General features: G+C 38.1%; 1 protein-coding gene across 41 annotated transcripts in view; it reads right to left on the bottom strand.

Moving 5' to 3' along the window:
* Positions 1–19,469, bottom strand: part of LOC117960833 (neurexin-1a) — a 257,521-nt gene that overhangs the window by 20,634 nt on the left and 217,418 nt on the right. For 30 of the 41 annotated variants that reach the window (XM_034899036.1, XM_034899035.1, XM_034899034.1 and 27 more), the window contains 2 exons: positions 14,849–14,938; positions 13,182–13,504 (listed from right to left, as the gene is read on the bottom strand). In XM_034899036.1, the coding sequence (XP_034754927.1) occupies positions 13,182–13,504; positions 14,849–14,938 (413 nt within the window). The remainder of the gene's footprint in view (positions 1–13,181; positions 13,505–14,848; positions 14,939–19,469) is intronic. The other 11 variants (XM_034899056.1, XM_034899061.1, XM_034899077.1 and 8 more) reach the window with 1 other exon arrangement.

Raw genomic sequence — 19,469 nt, 5'->3', positions numbered from 1 at the left:
TGTGGAATCATATAAGCATAGTTTTACACAGAAACACAGAAATGCCCAAGATGACTGGGAAGGACATTCAATTTCTGTTACACGTCAACAGTCTGGTGGATTTAATCTGTCCAAAAACAGGTTGTTTGTTAATGCGTTTGTCTACAGAAGAGCACTGGATATCATTAGTACATGGGCGTGTAAAGGTTGTTGCTAATGTGAAAGGGGTGTTAATGTATTTCTTCTTGTGGCCGTTAAGTCAAAGGAATGAATACAGTTAAACCAGCATATTTTGAGTCTATTCAATTAAAGACAAACAATACGGCTTGGGAATGAGTGAGCGGTGACAGGTAAATTGCTAGCCTGGTGCACAGGCCCAAAAAAAGCTACTGCTACGTAAAATGAAAGGCTGCATTTGAGAAAAAGATACAAAAGGGACAGGTAGGGGCTAATGTAGGAGTGTAAAACTGTACTGTACAAGAAGTTATGGATGGTAAATATAGAGCTGCTTCAAAATGTAGACATGCCCGTGCCCTCATTAAACACGGTCTTTCTCGGGGGACCTGAAAACACTGCTGTGTGAGGACTTCTTTTAATGTTGCTGCTTCAAGGCACTGCTGCGGCACTTTGTAGATGTTTCTCACGTCCCCCTCAGAACGTCGCTCAACTTATTTTTCAGGAACAGTCATCCACATGGCCTTAATAAAAATTCAAGATTCAACATGTAATGTGTTGTCTGAAATGGTTCAGTGGGAGGAAGCAGTCCATTTCCTAGTCAGGGCCTGCGTCACACTGCCACTATGTCAGTCACTGACTTAGAGTGAACCATGTGTGACTGGTGCCCAATTAATCCTCTCATACAACGCGAGACCTTCTATGTGACAGATGACAAATAGTTATTTAGGTTTCTGAATAAGCATGGTGCTTATTAGTTATTACTAGATACATATCAATAATGTGCACACAATATGGGCAAGTGCCTGTAGTCACCTCACAGGGCAGAAAGAGTGCACATCGAGCGGCTGCCATGTAGGATACAGCTTCAAGAGGATTACACAGGAGAAGGCTGGATGCCTCCTGTTAGCTACATGCTCTAAATGATAAAATCTTAATATGAAATTCATAACACTATCTGCCTCCATCTACCTCCTACGCTCCCCCCTCTTGTTCTTTCATTTCTTCTCTCTTTTGCCTATGCATAAACACTGCTCCATAGAAGTATATTACATGGTTGACTTTGTCTCTCCCCCTTATCCCTGGTTTCACTCTTCTTAGATAAATGAAATCTGTCTGCATTGAAGCTTTTCCCCCCCTGGATACCCTGATATTTTTGTTATCTGAAATCGAATCTTGAGCTCTGTGCGCTGTGTCTGTAGCTCGCCTTGGTAGTAATCTGGCCTGAGAGCGGAGAACTGCCCTGGAGGAATATCATGCACTAACGATAAGCTGGGGAGTGAGGGAGGAATAACAAATACCAGAGAATGGCTTGTAATCATGGCACTAAATGCTTTCATACAAACACTTGTCATTTTGATCAGTTCAATCCAAAATAACTATATAATTCTTCATCTTCTTGTGCCTTTTGCTCAAAATCTAAAAATAGATGAAAAATTTAAGCATGTGTATATGTTTAAAAAAAAAGAGAAAGCAGGAGAGGAAGAGGTATTCAGCCCGGCCACAAATCATTGTCTTTCTGACTTTACGTGCAACTTGACATGCAGTCCCAGTCCCTCATCAGGTGACAGGAACAAATTTGTCATCCTAATATAGATGCCATCACTGCTGCGATAAATGTGAGCGGGCCTAATTCCCGTGTGTAACATTTGCAAAAACATGACATGAGGAAAGAGGAAGAGAAGCTTTGCCCTACAACAGCAGATCAGGTCGCCTGTAGCTCCCACAGAGCGCCGTCATAATCAGATTCCTGTCCTCCAGGTCTAGATGTGTCATTCACAAAGGGCCGAGCACCATAAAACTAAGGAGCAAGACTCTTGTTCTGTAGAGTTGAAACAATAGACACAGTATTACAGTCCAGGGTGGAAAAAATTGAAAAAAATGTTAATAATAGAAAGCCTAAATTGGCAGCATTTATGGAGCATCCAAAGGAAAATAGATTTTTCATCACTAATCCATCCCTGTGGCAGTGTTATAATGCCAGGCTGTATTTTTGACTGGACCTTCTTTGAATTATTTATAGATACCTTTTTTTGTATAATTTATTTTTTCTTCCAATTTTTGATTCCGCTTTGGACTTGCAAAAACATGCTGTAAAGGAATGAATCAAATTTTTTGTGATAATATGCTTATTTGCTTTCCTGCCAAGAGTTAGAGGAAAACATTAATACCACTTTTATGTCTGTATTCTAATTATGAAACCACAGCAAGCAGCCACATTAGCTTAGCACAAAGACTGAAAACAGGGGGGCACGGCAAGCCTGGTTTTGTTTAAAGATTACAAAATCCACCTAGCAGCACTTCTAAAGCTCATTACTAAACATGTTTAAATCTTGTAGGATTAGTCCATACAACAAAAAATACAAACATAGTCGCTTCTTGAAGTCTCTACTGGTTGACAGGCAACCATAGAATCTCCCGTAAAACCATATGTCCTTTTTACACTTTGGTTTTTGAATGGATTAATCAAACTTGGTAATGATTGAGCTTAGATGTGCTAATACTTTGAGCCAGACTAACTGTTTCCCCAATTCCAGTCTTTGTGCTAAGCTATGCTAACTGGCCACTGGCTGTGGCTTCATATTTACGGTATAGATATAAGAAATGAACATCTCACTCTTGTCAAGAAAGGGAATATTTCCCAAAATGTCCAATTATTCATTTAAATAAATGTAGTCAAATCATAAGAACTTGTTGGTTTGATTGATTGTTACATTCCTTCCCCAAGACCATTTCTCCAATACTGTCTATCTCTTGTCCCCTTGCCTAATTTAATTTATGTGGTAATGACGTTACTTTATTTAATTCTACCTTCCATCTCTTAACTCGCCTTCATACTAGATGTTCAACATCAAATCAAGATGCTTCTCCCCGAACAGAAACAGCCATCTTGATATGTGTAGAGTATGATTTTGATCTAAAGCTGTAAACTCAGCACGTTGGCTCTGTGGTTAGCACTTCTGCAGTACTAACCACAGCTTGTACCTTTTCACTTTCTATTTTAAGAAAACAATTTGGGCATTTTTGGCCCTTATTTTTGACAGGACATTAGAAGATACGGAAGGAGAGAGAGAGGGGGAATGACATGCCGCAAAGGGCCGCAGGTCGGAGTCGAACGCGGGCCCGCTGCGTCAAGGAGCAAACCTCTACAAACGGGCGCATGCTCTACCAACTGAGGCATGAGAGACATGAGAGAGCTCAGCACAGCCCAATGAGCAGTTGGCAGAGCTCATGTTCATGTGATGTATAAACCAGTTGATCGTGGAATCTTGCAGGTGGGAGCAAGCTCTGTAGGACAAATTGTACGTTATGTTCAACATTTGGCCCCGGACTATTTTGTGTTTCTACAAAAAATAACAGCAATTGTCCTGAGAGACAACAATATGGCCTATAAAACATGCTGTAAATCTGTCAGTGTCAGTATCTCCTCCACGAACAATCCAACACTTTGCAAACTACAGATACGACATTCACAGTGCGTAGGTTTCATTGTTGTCATCCGAACAGACTTAGTGGGGCAATCTGTATTGCTCTGTAATGCTGCCAGCAGTGTAAACCAGCAAAAACAAAAGATGCTTCTTTGTTGACTATCTTAATAACAATATTAGTATGTTTGATGTACTTGTCTGTAACAATTTTAGAAAATGTTTAAAACTAGCACACAGAAAATAAGGCACCAAAGGAAGACAAGGCATCCTAGGGCCTTAGCTGGCTAATGTTCACATCATGTACCCGCTGCAGACAAACTGTCAAGACTCTGATGTCAACTATCAAAAAATGCAAAAATTCATCAAATTATGTGAACGCACGTCAACGCACACTGGCATGCATGTGTTCACCCCTGCCAAGGTGGACTGGATCAGCGAGTCACATGGACACATGGAAGGGCAGCTTCCATAATGGCCCCAGGTGAGGCTGAGATGATGGATATGGTCTGTCGCTGGGAGTGAACGCCCTGGGCCTGGGGCCACTGTGGGTCGACAGCGTTACCTCCTTTGCCATCTGTCAGCATTGGGTGGGCACAAACCCATGACCGGGGCCTGGGGCAAACACACATCAGCATCACCTTCAACAATACACACCTCACTTTAGGGGCAAAGTGGGCAGTTCAGCACACAACAAACAAGTGCAGATCTGCCAATCTACATTCTGTATTCTACAATTCGACCCAATTCTGCTCTGAGTAAATGATTGTTACGCGTGCAGCCACTGAATTATCCACTCTGGTTTTTTAGTTTCTTCAGTATGGATAGGTGGTGACACCATGCGTTTTCATAAAGAAATATATGACAATAAATATAAAAAAGAAAAATCAATAGTATGCCTGTCAGTGAAACGAGCCATTTGATAGCTATCACTCTGTTTTTCCTCTCATGCTTACAGTATCTCATGAGCATGATGGTCAATCCCATACATCTGCATTGCAGGGGAAATCTTATCCCGAGGATGTTTTCTTTCTGTGAATAATTGAAGGCAACACAACCTTACAGGGCACTGACACTCAGGCCAAACACTGCAGTATGTCTCTTTGTCCATGAGGCAGTTTACTATTATGAATGAAAAAAGACTCATCCAACATGACTGATTACTTCTGCCTGTTACTGTGGAACACCTAGCGTTTCCTTACTCACCTCTCCATTTTTAGCAACTAACTCTATTTCATACTGTACAATAATGAAGTGAATCCAAGCCAAAATACGACTCTTATCAAATATGTATCAAACACAAAGGGAGGAAATCAAAAATAAAGACAAAGAGATGAGGACTAGTTTGAGATTAGAATGTCCCTCATACTCTGGGCCTTTTCAAAACCATGATTTCACTTTTTCCATGACAGTTTACTTCCAATATGACATAGGAACATGTTGCCATATCTGTTGGGGATGAGCTGGGCAGACTCTGCATTTTATTTAACCATCATCGGAGTTCAGTGGTGGCCAAATTGCATACCATTTACCGTCAACAGCCTGGCATCTTTCCTCGGTCTCTACGACCTTCCATTAAAAACAAAATGTAATAAAAGCCATCTTAAAAAACAACTACCAATCATGAAATTCAGCAGTGTGAGCGGTGTATATGAGTCACAATCACATGGCTGACATCAACACAAACACAGATGGGTATGATGGCTACACAATGAACAAACAAAGTAATCTTATCTGATGCTTTTTATTCTGCAATAAAATCATCAGAAACACAAATATTAGCTGCCAGCACTTCAGAATAAAGTTCAGGCTTTCTTGTTAAATGCTTGCACATTTGACGGGAAAAGTGCCTTTTTGACTAATTAAGTATATGCCTGTCAATCAAAAATAGATTTACTGTACTAGTGTGAGCAGTCTATGTGCTTAATTCCTTGGTTGAATTGAAATGTTGTTAGAACGCTGTTAGAAGACAGACAAAAGATAACAACCAAATGGCTTATCTTGTAAAACGACAAAGGTAATTTAGTTTCCTGGAATAGCAAGTTAGTAACGTAGGCTCACTTTCACAAACTTAACAACCAGTATGGGAAGGTGTTGCCGTTGTCACAGGCTCTGATTTTGTGTTGAGCTATAACTTGAATATTATTGCACCACCTCTTTGTCTTCTTAATTAACTTAATGACAGGGACATTTGAAAGTCATCAGTTGTTAAAAGAAAATATGCATTAGTGCCACTTTTTCCATTGTTGTCTGTCTCATAACTGAACATCACTTGCCTACCAAGCGGATCATTTAAAGGATGACGACTTCCCCGGTGTCTTGGAATGTAAAACTCAGTGGTACACAAGGCATAACCTCAAACCTAGACTAAACTGCTACTTGTTTAGGGTATAAAAAGCTCCAGGTTACGGCTCATTAATGTCCTGCTCGTCTGATAACACATGAAATCAAACAGGCTCTAATACATTATCCAGAGAAAAATTGTTACGCAGAAAACATAGTTGTCTGCTGTACAGCTTTATGAGTTTTTGTTATGAATCATGATTTTAGATATTTGGTTTTCACTGAGAGATGCTCAAAATTAAATCTATCTTTATGATCAGATGTGAATTGTCAAAATGTAACAGTAGATCTCATGCATCTAAAAGACTAAAAAATCCTCAACTCATATCCAAGTATCATATCAAGCAGCACAATTAAAGAACCTGCACTGCATGTGTGCAGTTGGCTGAGGAGTGCTTAATAACCTAAGGTAAGTCTCAGATCTTAGTATTGATGCATGCAGGATTAGTATTAAATCGAGGCTGTGCAGACTTATTGCAGCCTGAGCTTGTAAAACAATAATCCCTACCAGTATCAGGACAATCACAACAATGCTGAAAGGTAGTACCAGATACAAAAAAGAGAACGAGAACATGGATGATTATAAAAGAAGTGAATCTGCAGACTGAGCTGTTATTGGATATTAAAATGCAGAAGATTTTTCACCCCAAGATTTCTGCGGCACTAAGTTTATTACAGTGTCTTTGTGAGAGCCAGCGAGGGAGGCAACGAGGAACCCAAACACTGCACAGAAGATGCAGCAGTGCAGCATGTCAAATCTCCGATTATCCCTGTGAATTATAGAGAGGCCAGGTTTCTGCCCCATGTCTCAGGGACCAAGACAAACAGAGTCACTACAAGCCAGTTCAGCCATAACTGAACCATGTGCTGTGAGTGCAAATGAAATGGCCCACCCTATATGTCCCACGCTTCCCTCGAACAACCATTACACCCACCTCACCTAGGGTTAATTCAGAAATAGTGGCGCCAATTGTCTATGTGGTGTTAATGATGGGATATAGTGGCCATTCATTCTCCCCAGGGACAGGCTATAATCTGCATCTTTTGAATTTCTACCGGCAACAAACATAAAACAGATTTTGCACTCTGCAACAAAGGTTATGAAAGAATCAAATATTAGAATCTTTTTCTTGTATTTAGGCCAATATGATATTTCTTCAACACAACTAATATGCAAAAAGTAGCATGTTAGCATGCCAATGTTAGAATTCATGTCAAAGCACCGCTGTGCCTAGATTTTGACTAAAAAAGTTTTATTGTTATATTAAAACCAAAAAAGGCAACCTAAACGTTTACAAAAAAAAATCACTGTACTAAAAAACAAAAAAAACAATGAAAAAAAAAAAAGCATTTGAGGAAGACCATTGCTAAAAAATGACTAGGAACCCATTGCTCTAGTCTAGTGTGTCTGCTACATTTAATCAAAGATTAGTTAATAATTATATCATAAAACAGAACTAACAATTAATGTTGAGTGGTATTATTAAAAGGTAGATTATAGCTATAAACACGGACTTGAAAAAAACATGTTTCGATGCTAAACAGAATATTAGCAAAGCACAAACCACATTTTGGGTTCTACATACTAATAAAAAAACACAGCCAAGGTTCTGTTACATTACTGAAATACCGCATGCTGTATCATCTTATCATATGACATTTAGCCCTTTGAGATTCCCTTGTGAAATGTAAAGGGCATTATAAATAAAATGTATTATTATTATTATTATTTTTCTCTTGTAGTTTTCTGTCCTTGTGCCTTGCATGATGCTTGAGCCAATACCAACTTTAGAGGATGTACCTGCTGACAGCACTGCTGGTGGATAGCAGTCTCACACTCTGACCAGTTGTGAGATTAATATACTGTATGTGTGCTGGCCAGGGTTGATAATACAGAGCAATGCAGGTGAGGATCCATCACTGTCAAGCGCTCTCAATGTCTCTTCTAGATAGCGGGCTTTTGTCTTTTCTTTCTTTTTTTGCTAGGAAGGTAACAGCTACATTGTATCTCTTATCCTTGAGTGGTTTTGATTAAGCATCATCATGTGTCAAATTCTATCTTTCTGCAGCGTTTTTGTCATTTTGTTCACCAGCCCTTTAAATAAGCTAAAATGACGTGTCACATTTTTGTGTTTGTTAACAGAACCATCTAAAAGGCCATTTTTGGAAAATGTTTGGAAAAGCGCAGTCAGTTAAAAAAATACCTGGCAGGTGATTGGAGGAACCATTGGTCAAAGTCTTGCCAGTCGGGAGAATGGCAACATCTTTTCAATTAGGAAAAGGTTTCAGTGCCGTTCTTTGCTCTTCTTTCAATAAAGAAATACTCTCTAGGTGTGATATAACTGGTGCTTTTGCAGAACCTAGGCAAAACCCCTCAGTAGACGTCATTGCCCTTTGAACATATACATAAACCACACCCGCAGCTTACTGCTGGACACGGATTGGTCATCCTGCATTTCTCTCGCAAGAATCCAGCTGCCGTGCAAGGTAATTAACATGCTGCAATACACAACATGTTGTGGCTTCCATATATTTAGCATTTAATGCAGACATTGCAATGATACCAAATACTTGCACATTTGCAGCCGTAAAATGTTAACAAAAAATATATGAAAAACTGCAAAGTTTATGCAACTTTGTTTTTTGAAAGAAATTGAGACATCCAATAAATTGATTAATATATTTTACATTTTATTTTCTTAGGGTGGAGAGAGATTAACAAAAGCTAGGTCACTATGGAGCGGATAGTGGCTGACCATCAGACCTGTGTTGGTTGGCAGTTTGGGTAAAAAATTGACATCAGCAGATAGGGTACTGTATATTTCAAATTTCTCTCCAATTAGCACAAAGAAGTTCACTTAGGGGAAGCAATAATTTCCCCAACAATAAATAAATGAAGCTAAGGTAGGAACAGTCCAAAAAAAATCAGTAGACAAGAGAAGCAAGTAGCATGTCTTGGTGTATGTGTACAATAGCTGGTCCATTGTTTGTGAATGCATACACAAGTGCATTATGGTTTAATTAGATGTGACAAGGCACCGCTACAGAGAGCAGACACTTCATTAAGACATGACAGTAAGGCCCTTAGAGTAAGCTACCTCGTCTGCAAAGGACAGGAAGAACACAGCAGAAAAAAACACGACAGAGATTATTTGACATGTACGAGCCGAGTGTGGAATCTCTTAGTCAGGAAACCTCAAGATATGATAAAAATAAAAGGTCACTTCATGCTAGGTCTAAGTAGTATTTACCATCTTTGATTTTGAGGTTTTTGAGTTTTTGATATACAAAGGGGGGATTCTAATAACTATTAATAACAATTCTTACTCATCAGCTTTTTTCCCATGGCACATTTCTTCCCTGATTAGACTAGCGTGCTCTAAACTGATAATATTCTTTGATATAGCATGTGTGGACACCTACTGGACTGAGTAGAATATATTCAATAAAATTATAACCCCAGTCAAGCACTTAAATACCTTTTGTGATAGTACACCTGAGAAGGCAGAGTCCCCCCAGGACCCTTCAAAATGATTATATTAATGATGATTAGGACTGACTTTACCCTCTAGGAGATGAGTTAGTGCAAGTGCTACTGCAAGAATACATACCCTAAATCTACAGAGCCAGTTCCACAGAGATTTTATTTTGCTGACATTTTGACCATGTGTGCATATGTGGTTTTATTTTATTTTTATTAAAAGGCATGTATTTAGGTTAATCAGACATCAGACTAAGGATCATGTCTATTCATGAGCAAAATCTTTCAAGATTACTGTATCAAGCTCTGTTTCTTTATTCTCTCACCATTGCAATCAGTTTACTGCAATCTTTTAAGGAGACAAAGTTTAGTTATCTCTAATTTCTTTGTAAATTATATGTCAATATACGCTGATCTAACAGCTTTTTACCACTTCTGAGGGAAGAATTTGGTCGAATTCCTCTCGTAACTCAATCAAACATACAATCCACACATTCTGTTCTGTGTTTCTGTGTGCCTGGTGAATATCAGTTCAGTGTCCACAAACTCCCGAGGGAAACATCTGGCTCTTAAGCTGCTAAATGCCCCACTATGTTCACCAGCTAGTCAGAGTTGCTTATTGTTATTTGAAACTGGGAAGGCAGTGAATGTGGGTTCATCACTATGAGCAAAACATTTCCAAACAATATGATTATAGGTGGTTTAAATATTGATATTGAAAGCAATAGGCACTTACAACAAGTGCATTTGCCTGATTTCATGTGTGCTGAGTTAACGCCAAAGTATCTTGGCCATTACCTCTCATTGCTTCACAGGCCTATAAATGGTCTTAAATCTATTTGTCTTATTGTTTTTGGTTCCAATTGTGCTCTTAGACAGCCCAATCTACATTTTCTGGAGCACCACTTTAACCAAGTTTTAATGGTTAAAGTCTGATACAGTGGGGCCAGTTATGCTAAAAATGTACGTGCCTTAGTAATGTAAAGCTCTCAGGATATAAAAGCCTTCATTGAATTGCAATTGCCATCAGTGTTGAGATGGAACATCTGGACAATGATTCAAAAGCTGTCTATTCAAGGGAAAGGACAGTGAATGCATTTTCCAGAGGCCGGACAGTGTGTTTCTAAGAGTAGTTTTGTGAGACAGTAATGTCATACCTCGGGAGCTCTCCATGAGAAGGTCATCACGTTGACTGAAACCGAACGCATTGACATCTCCCAATACTCATTGATCTCTCTGCCTACATGACAGTGCTACTTTTTAATCCAATGACCTTTCTTTCTGTATGAATCTATTAGAAAACACCTTAGCCAACACAGTCAGCCTTGACTATTCTCCTTTTTTCCAAGCCTCTAAATGCCACTTTAAAAGGTGAGCTTGCCACATAATTTGACAGTACAATGTCTCTAAATTAATTTGGCCAAAATCATCACTGTATCACCACTAATCTTCCTGAAGCCGTACTAAAACACCACATACTTAAAAAACAGGCACAAGTAGATTCTCAAAAAAGAGGATCTAATATATAGTTAAAAAATTAGTTGAACTCCACATTACACTGCTTAGCATCTAAACCAAAAGCTGTACACATGAATGCAATGAAGTAAACTGTAACTGATTAAACTATTTAAGCAGAATTAGGTTAGCATAAGGGCATAACATCAGATATCCAAACATCAGATCATATCTAAAGCAGAAACATTTTGTGTATTTTGTTTATCAATATCTCTGTAAAACACTGCATTGCTAAATTGTCATGGTCATTTATATCACTTCATTTCTCCCCTGATGAAAAGGCCTGAAAAAGGCAGGCATCCGTCTTATCAAGCCTGTTCCTTTGAGCCAATCTCTTGGTTCCTTGGTGGCAATTTATAACACCACATGGCGCTGGGATATAATTATAGTCTATTGTGTGATATTACGCCTGCATTACATGCTCCTGCCACGGTTCAGGAACCATGCTGAGTCTGAGAGAAAACCATTCCACTGGATCAATATTTATGATTGTATTATTTGTCAGCATCTGCAGACCCTTACAAAAACTGTTATAATGGTCAAAGTGAGTGAGAAAGAAAGAGAGAGAGGGAGTTATGGGACGGCCATTAATGTGGGTTCTTTACAGATGCTGAAAAAAAGAAAGAAAGAAATAGGTGCAAATTATCTATGAGTTTGTCATTTCATTATATGACTTGAAGGTTGAACAGGCTGCTAAAATGACAGAAAAGCTTGATTTTGTTTTGCTTTGACTATAATTGATCTTTAAAAAAAGCTCTACATACAGCTTAAGCATAACTTCATAGACACATACACTTTTAAGGCTTTTTATGGTTTCAATAATTGTCAATAATATTAAAGGGTTTTAAAGAACTTACTTCTCAACAACGTACAACAAAATAGCCTGAGATGTATGTGAATTACTGTTGTCTCAGTGAGACTGTAAAGGCAGAAAAAAAGTTATACAATCTGTCAAAAAATAATTATTTGTGTATATTTTTCAATATTAAGTTAAACCCACTCCCTCCTGGAGATGCTACACGATACCTTTAACCAATCCAATTAATCCAAAATGGGTTAAATTCATATTGAATTGAAACTGTATTTGTAAAAGCTGGTTAACCCCTGATTCAAGGGTCATTTTAGTGTACAATTCTGCTTCATTAAAGCTACTATGTATGCTTTTCCTGCAACTGACTCACAAACTATTTGAAATTCTGACACACAGTTGAACTGTGTGTATACTCTTAGTACCTTCATGGTTTCTAGGATAAATTATGTGCTTCCTATCAGGGCATACTTGAAATATTCATATAATATAAAATACCCATTATTTAAACAAATATAAGCTTTGTTTTAATCAGCTGTAAATGCTATAACAGAGCAGCTTTGGCTCCATTACAATTAAAGCACATTGCGTAGTTCAGATTTGATTGTACAGGCTGAAGATTTCCTGGTGGCCGTGAAGCTCCTTTTTTTTTTTGTATGAACAACAGATGAAGCCATTTCCTACATTCTGACTATGCTCTTTGTTGTTCAGTGCTCAGGTACTCCTAGATTGTAATGACGTTCTACCAGCATGTTTATTGCAAGCAAATTCCTGATGCAATGATGCAAGTAAATAAAGAAACATTTTAAATTAGCATTTACGTTTCGAGAACGTCTGAGAAACACTTACACTTGGATTAGGAATTTGATTCTTATAGACACAAAGAATTTCTAAATGGCATCATTTTTTTATAGTATTTTTTAATGTCTTCTGTTTTCGGCTGTGTGAGAATGGTCTGATCGCCATTTCCTTAAAAAGGACATACATTTTGTGTTGTATTGTTTAGTGACATATAGTGATATTTGAGAAGTAATATGTTCCTGTACATGCCACACAGCTTATGCAGGGCAGATAAAGATGATGGAAGACCACTATGATGATTATCACTTTAACACACACACACACAAACACACACACACACACACACATGCGCACACACACACGCACGCATACACAACCGTGCCACATCTGATTGCACAGGGATAAAAGCTCCACAGTGTGCCCCTGGACCCACTCCCAGTGGTGGAACAATGCACTTATTACTATCAGTTTTTAGGTCAGAGGACTTGAGAAAAATGAAAGGCGTGACACAATTAAGTAATGCAAATGCTTCACTATATAGGAGCATAATGATGAGATGTGTTATGTTAAGCCATGATGTGTTTAATGTCATGCTGTTCATTGTGAATATTTCAAAATGGATTAAGTTGAGAGAATAATTTAGAGACGATCTTACCTGCTGAGGCTCTCGTGGTGTAGTCTGTTTGACTCGCCTGCTGGATGCCGTGGTGGTGGTGGTGATCTCCATGATAGACGTGGACGTCTCCGATCGATTGGCTGTGGTGCTCGACTGCGGTGTGATAGAGGAGGGCGACTCTCCCACAAGCCGGACGCTGCCCTGGATCCTAATGTTGGGATCTCCCTCTGCAGCCATGTTGAACACCTTCAAGCCATTATAGTAGAGGCCCGAAAGCTGGCCCTGAAAGGATCGACTCCGGTCTCGCTCCCAGCCCCCGATCTGTATAGTGGTTTGGCTGTTGAAGATTGTAAGCTGCCGCCCTGTGGGAAAACAATGTTACATATATACAAGAACGTTGGTCTGTGGACTCAGCCACTTTTACTGAACAGGATTAAAAAAAGACAGAGACACAGATTATTTGCCCAGTGGCTAATGAGACCAATAAATTACAGGTTGTAGAGGAAAACCTTGGTAATTTATTGCAGTAAAAATTATGAGATGCCTAAGAAATTAAAAACAAAAAAGTAAAAAAATGGATTTAGTAAATCAATGCAGCTTTGCTAAAAGGGCATTCTAACCTAAACAACAAGAAACAAGATTAATCATAAGTAGTAATGTTATGGGAATGCAATAGAGGTAACTACACTTAAAAAAGATAACAGTGTATTGAAAGTAACATAAAAGAACAATTTGCTGAGGGCAATAAGACAAATATATCAAACGTAAAAATAGAAGCTAAAAACATATTTGATTTGTTTATGTCATTCTGCATTCTTCTGTCAAATTTTAGGAGTAATGCTTGGTGTAAAGCAAGCATGGAAAAAAATAAGCCTAAAATGGTTAAAAGGTTGACTTTTCTTGTGTGCAATCTAACAGGATGCAGGACACAGTTCAGGAAATTTGAAACTATTCATCCTTTTAGCAAAAGCAACCAAGGAATATAAAACTTAGAACGGATATGGTTGGGCACATGGAAAACCCAAAAACACTTTAGCACTTTAATAACTCAAAACAAAAAACAAAAAAACAAAAAGAAACAAAAAATGATAGGGCTTTTTTCACATTTTATGTAAAAAATATGAATTTGTTATTGAACTATAAAAAAACAAAGCATGCACTCAGTTTGTTTTATATTACAGTTCCTTGGTCTAATGCCTTATACATATTTACAATGTCTGTTAAAGGGACTCAGAATTCTGATGCCAATTCATATTGCACTCTATTTATCAGCTAGCAGTTTAATCACAACAGATCAAATGACACCAAGTACTGTACTGTACATGTTTCAAAAGTGTTTCAAATTACACTTAGCAACTAATGAATGATTAAACAAGAACTTTTGAATTTATCATTTAGATGTTTACAATAATTTATAGACATTTTAACAATGCTGATATTACTTCAGTAAGTGGATTTAAATTCATATTTACAGTCCCTTTAACCTGAAGTTGACAATAAACACGTATTAAAACAGCTGACATCTATAAAATAAATACATTATTATGAAAAGTATGAAACACTACAGACTAAATTTAACTGTTCAAATCATTTAGTTTTTAAAGTTTTACTGGACATTTATTTTTTAGGTTTCTTATTTACAAAATGTTGCTACAACTTGGTTATGATCAAATTATTTTAGTTAAAATTTTAATCAGGGATTTTACCTTTGTCGAGTAGCCATTCGTCAACTACTCGACCAAGTCGGTATGGGATTCGCTGTCTAGCAATCGCCAGGCGTTCGTTATCATTGTTGCCTTTAAAGTTTAAAGAGACATTTCAGTGGTTACAATCTGTAAGGTCAAAGGTTAAATGTTCATACTTAATGCTGGAGCTATACAACTGCACAACGTTTTTATAATTTAAAAAGTTTTGTATATTTAAAAAAACAATATTTACTAAAAACATTATTTAAACAACTCATTTCACTCCTTTTATTTTATTTTAGCCAACAAATTAGGCCTATATTAATTGAAATTAAGTGGACTGGCACGCAAACGTTTCATCTAGGTTAATAGAGCTATGTTATCAACCAACCCAAATTACAAATTTATACATTTCCATTGCAAAATCTTTACCCAAATCTTTTTCTATGCCATTAGTCTCTCCCCTCTATATCTTTTTAACTGGCTTTTAAACTAGTTATATACATTTTCAAAAATAACATCATTTAAATGTATTGTTGAATCAACCTTTTATAGTTTAAAGGACAATTTAACGTAAACATATTACAAATGCCCACCCCATTTATAAATAGCCTAATTGACAAGAAGTAATAAGCTATTTGCAATACAACAACACAGTATACATTCAGAGCCTCTGGTCAGAAAAAAGTCAGAAAACAATGTCAAAGTAGATACATACACTGCAAAATCTTTAAGAATATGGCTTTGACAAAAGCTATGAGTCATAGAGTAGGAAAAGTCATGAATTTGACGGTCTAAATATTGCACATTGATGACATCGAAGTCAGTGGAAAACTAGCTTCCCAAAAGTATTCAGAGAATAAGCCAAAAAAAGTATCAGGAGACAGAAAGAGCAGGTACAGAAAAACTTCACTCCAAGATTGGAGGGGCACTTCGGCATTAATGAGGGCAAACTCTGCATCACCCTTTGTCAAGGCCAATAACCTCTCCAGAACAGAAGACTTTCAGTAAAGTGGCACTGTCTCGGAGTGCTTTCCCCCTGGTATTGTCTGCAGAGATTGAATTCAGTCAGCACCATTCTTCGGCAGATTGACAATGTTTGTCCCATCAACTATATTAATTCAGTTCTTGCAGATAAAAGATCCGGTAGCTAACAATGATTCGGTGGAGAATAGCTTCACAGGGGAAAGACTCAGAGAAATGAAGGATAGGAGGTAACCTTGTAACAGATGCATAGTTGGTCTGATGAAAGGTCTTAGAGGTAAGAAGACGCATAAAAAGACATTTTTTAATCGCATCAGCTTGAATTACTGTAGAGGATCAGCTACCAGAAAAGGGTTTTATGCTTTCTATACAGCTCATGGAATTTGGCTGCAGCTGATTGTGCCCGGTTGGAACACAAAGGCTTGGGAAGGAGATTTAGTGGAACACTTCTTCCTCAACATGACATAGACAGTTCAGACATTCTGCATTACAACAGAACCACACAGGAACACTGTGTATGTTATTTGATGTCAATCTCTGAATGTAATTTAGTGAACCATATTTCTAAAACAGAATTCCAATTGTCTGATGTGATACTGCACATTCAGGACCCATACTAACTATACCTATATTTCATATTTATATACCTTTTCCCCCCATTAATCATATTATTAATCATTGTATAGCTCCAGGGCCAACATGCCAAATAGTTTGTTATGTGGTTCCAACTCCGATATTCTATCATGTTGTGCTTGATAGTCATTTAAAGCACAATGGCAAACAAGAACAAAACCCAACGCAGCGATACGTATGCCAGTGCAGAGGCATTATTGGAGAAACAGAAAAGCTACCTCAAACCACGTTTTTCTCAGATTCAATAGGTGGGGATTGACAACGACAAAAAGCTCCGCTAGCATCATGCCCAGCTTACATCTTTAACTTTAAGACTTGGCACTATCAGATCGGATGTGGACAATCTAAAAACTACCGCGGAAAGCAGCAAAGTGTTGATTGCCATCACCATGCTTTTAAAGAACTAGATGATAAGCTAGCAGATATGGAGGACAGAAACCAAACATGCAACATCTGCATCATTGTTAAAAGGTGCTAATGCTGTTCAATATCTCTTGTGTTCCCTGCCTAAGTGGTTCCCAAAATTTGCAGATGCTCAGATCGCGATTTTATGAGAGCCCACCGATTTTAAAGCGATAGCCGAAAGAAGAACACCTTTACTAATCGCACGCTAATTTTCTACGTTTTTTGCTACACAGACAGGCAGGCAATCCTACAGGCTGCACGGAAATCTCCGCCCGTTGTCGGGGACAGAAACATTTGTTTTTTCCTGGACTTTAGCAACTTCATGGTCAAGCGGCACCAAGCCTTCTATCAAACCATGGATTCAGCACAAGTCAAGGGACTGGATTTTTTCCTCTACCCAAAAACACTGAAGATCAAGGAAGGCTCCCAGAACAGCGCTTTAACCTCCACTAAGGATGCTGATGATATGTTGGGAGAGCTGCGCCCCATCCTCTTGTTGCCGCGGAGACTGCAAGCTCCTTGCATTCCATCGCGAAGAACACCGTGGAAGAAGATCAGGATAAAAACAACACAAGATGAACACAGACTTTTGGTTTGTCTTAATCTCTTGATGTGTCCTAAATTTATTGCATTGATTTCTGATATGAAGAAACTGTGTTTTGCATTTTTGATAATGGGTGATCTTACATTTTTAGTTTGGAACTATGGTGGTCTGAATGCACCTCACAAGTGAGCCAGCACCCTAGCACTACTTAAAAAGAAAAATGTTGACATTGCATTATGGAAGGAGAAGGATTTGTTACAGACTGATATCGGCTGCTTAGCCAACAGATTCTATCACACAATTCCATCCTCCTCAGCAAGCTAAAAAACAAAAGCAGTGGCCATTGTTGTCAAACTGAATCTTTTTTGTCTTCTTGGTCAGACAATACAGGCAGAATTGTGATATCTCCAAGTATAGTTTTAGGAAAATTGCCCTTGTGTCAGCTCACGCGCCTAATGTTTTTGATGGCAATTTCTATAGTATACTCACCAATCAAATGCTGTAGTTAATGGACTGTTCTTTTGTTGTTGGTGTGGACCTCAATACTGTGTGGGACCCAAATATTGATCGTTCTAACGCAAAGGTCACTGGGGTTCCGGCTCAAGCCACAAATGCTTTGAAATCACGGGCCAGCAGCTTGGGGCTTATAGCTATTTGGAGTGCAGTTAATCCCACCTGTAAGGATTATTCCTTTTTCTCAGTTAGACAAATCTTTTTCCAGAATAGATTTTCTTTTTGCATCCTGTCAATTATTTCATTCAATTGAAAAAGTGGTGTTACTTCCAATGGGATTGTCTGACCATAAAGGGGTCCTCTGTGTCATCACCCGGCCTAGACTGTCTCTCTCAACATGATGCTAAATGGAGTTTTAATACTTCTTTACCGAAATATGAATCCTATATCAGTCAGTTTTTAGCGGTATTCCAGATATTTGCAGACATTAATGTTGGCTCTGTAGAAGTCACCAAGACATTGCGGGATGCGATAACAGGTTTTATTAAGAGCAATACCATAATATTCTGCTCTAATGTGCGCAAAGCTAGATCACTTCAACAACAAAACATTGAAGCTAACTTCACCATATTGGACTCATTGTTTGCAAACTAATTTCACTGACCAAATAGCTTTAGAACGATCACTATTCAAGAAAGAAATAAACAACATTCTGAAACAGAGACCTGAATTTCTAATTCATAGACAGCACTATTACTTTCAGGTTGCTCGACCTAGTCATCTACTTGCCACGAGATTAAGGTCTAGTGACCATTTTGCAGATATTCCAGCTATTAAATCTTCAGATGGTAATATTAGGACTGACCCTTGTTGAAATAAATACAACTTTTCAGACATTTTATTTCAATTTTTATGAATCAGAGGTTACTTTGGATAACACCCACTGTGACAGCTGGTTAAATCAGCTTGACTTGCCTCAATTATCAGCAGAGGAATCAGCTGACTTAGACAAATTGATCACTTTAGAGATGTAAGATTGACAGAATATGTTAAAGAGAAAATTAACCAGGCTTTGATGGGATCCCCCCCCCTCATTATATGAAACTTTTTGGGAACACCTAGGCCCATTCCTTTTTGACATGATTTACTTCTCTATTGGAAAGGGCTAATTTTTAAGGAATGCACTATTTGTCCTCTCTCTAGAGCCTCTGTCTCAAGCTATTCTCCAATCGATTATGGTGTCACCATTATGCATTTGTAATAAACTCAGTATTTGCGGACAATGTTTTTTTTACTTTTTTTTTTGAAAACCCCTCTCAGTTTCTTACTCACCTTCTACTTTTATGCGGGGAGTATGGAAGCTTATCAAGCTTTAAAATTAACTGCTCAAAGTCTGCACTACAATGAAATGATAATGCTCGCAATTCAATCATCTCTGCTGACATTCCCATTGTTTAGCAGTTTAAATATTTAATATTTAGGCATTAAGGTTTTCCCTAGTTACAGCAGATAGTTTAGCATAACTCAATTCTTGCTCTGAGCGTTTTGAAAGATATGGAAAAATGGATGGGTCACCCCATGTCTATTCAATCCTGTATCTCTGTGGTTAAAATGAACGTTTCA

This window comes from Etheostoma cragini, chromosome 17, assembly GCF_013103735.1.
Source record: "Etheostoma cragini isolate CJK2018 chromosome 17, CSU_Ecrag_1.0, whole genome shotgun sequence".
In the NCBI taxonomy this organism is placed as follows: domain Eukaryota; kingdom Metazoa; phylum Chordata; class Actinopteri; order Perciformes; family Percidae; genus Etheostoma; species Etheostoma cragini.
Note: the sequence above shows the minus strand (reverse complement) of the source record. Positions and strands in the feature narration are given on the sequence as shown.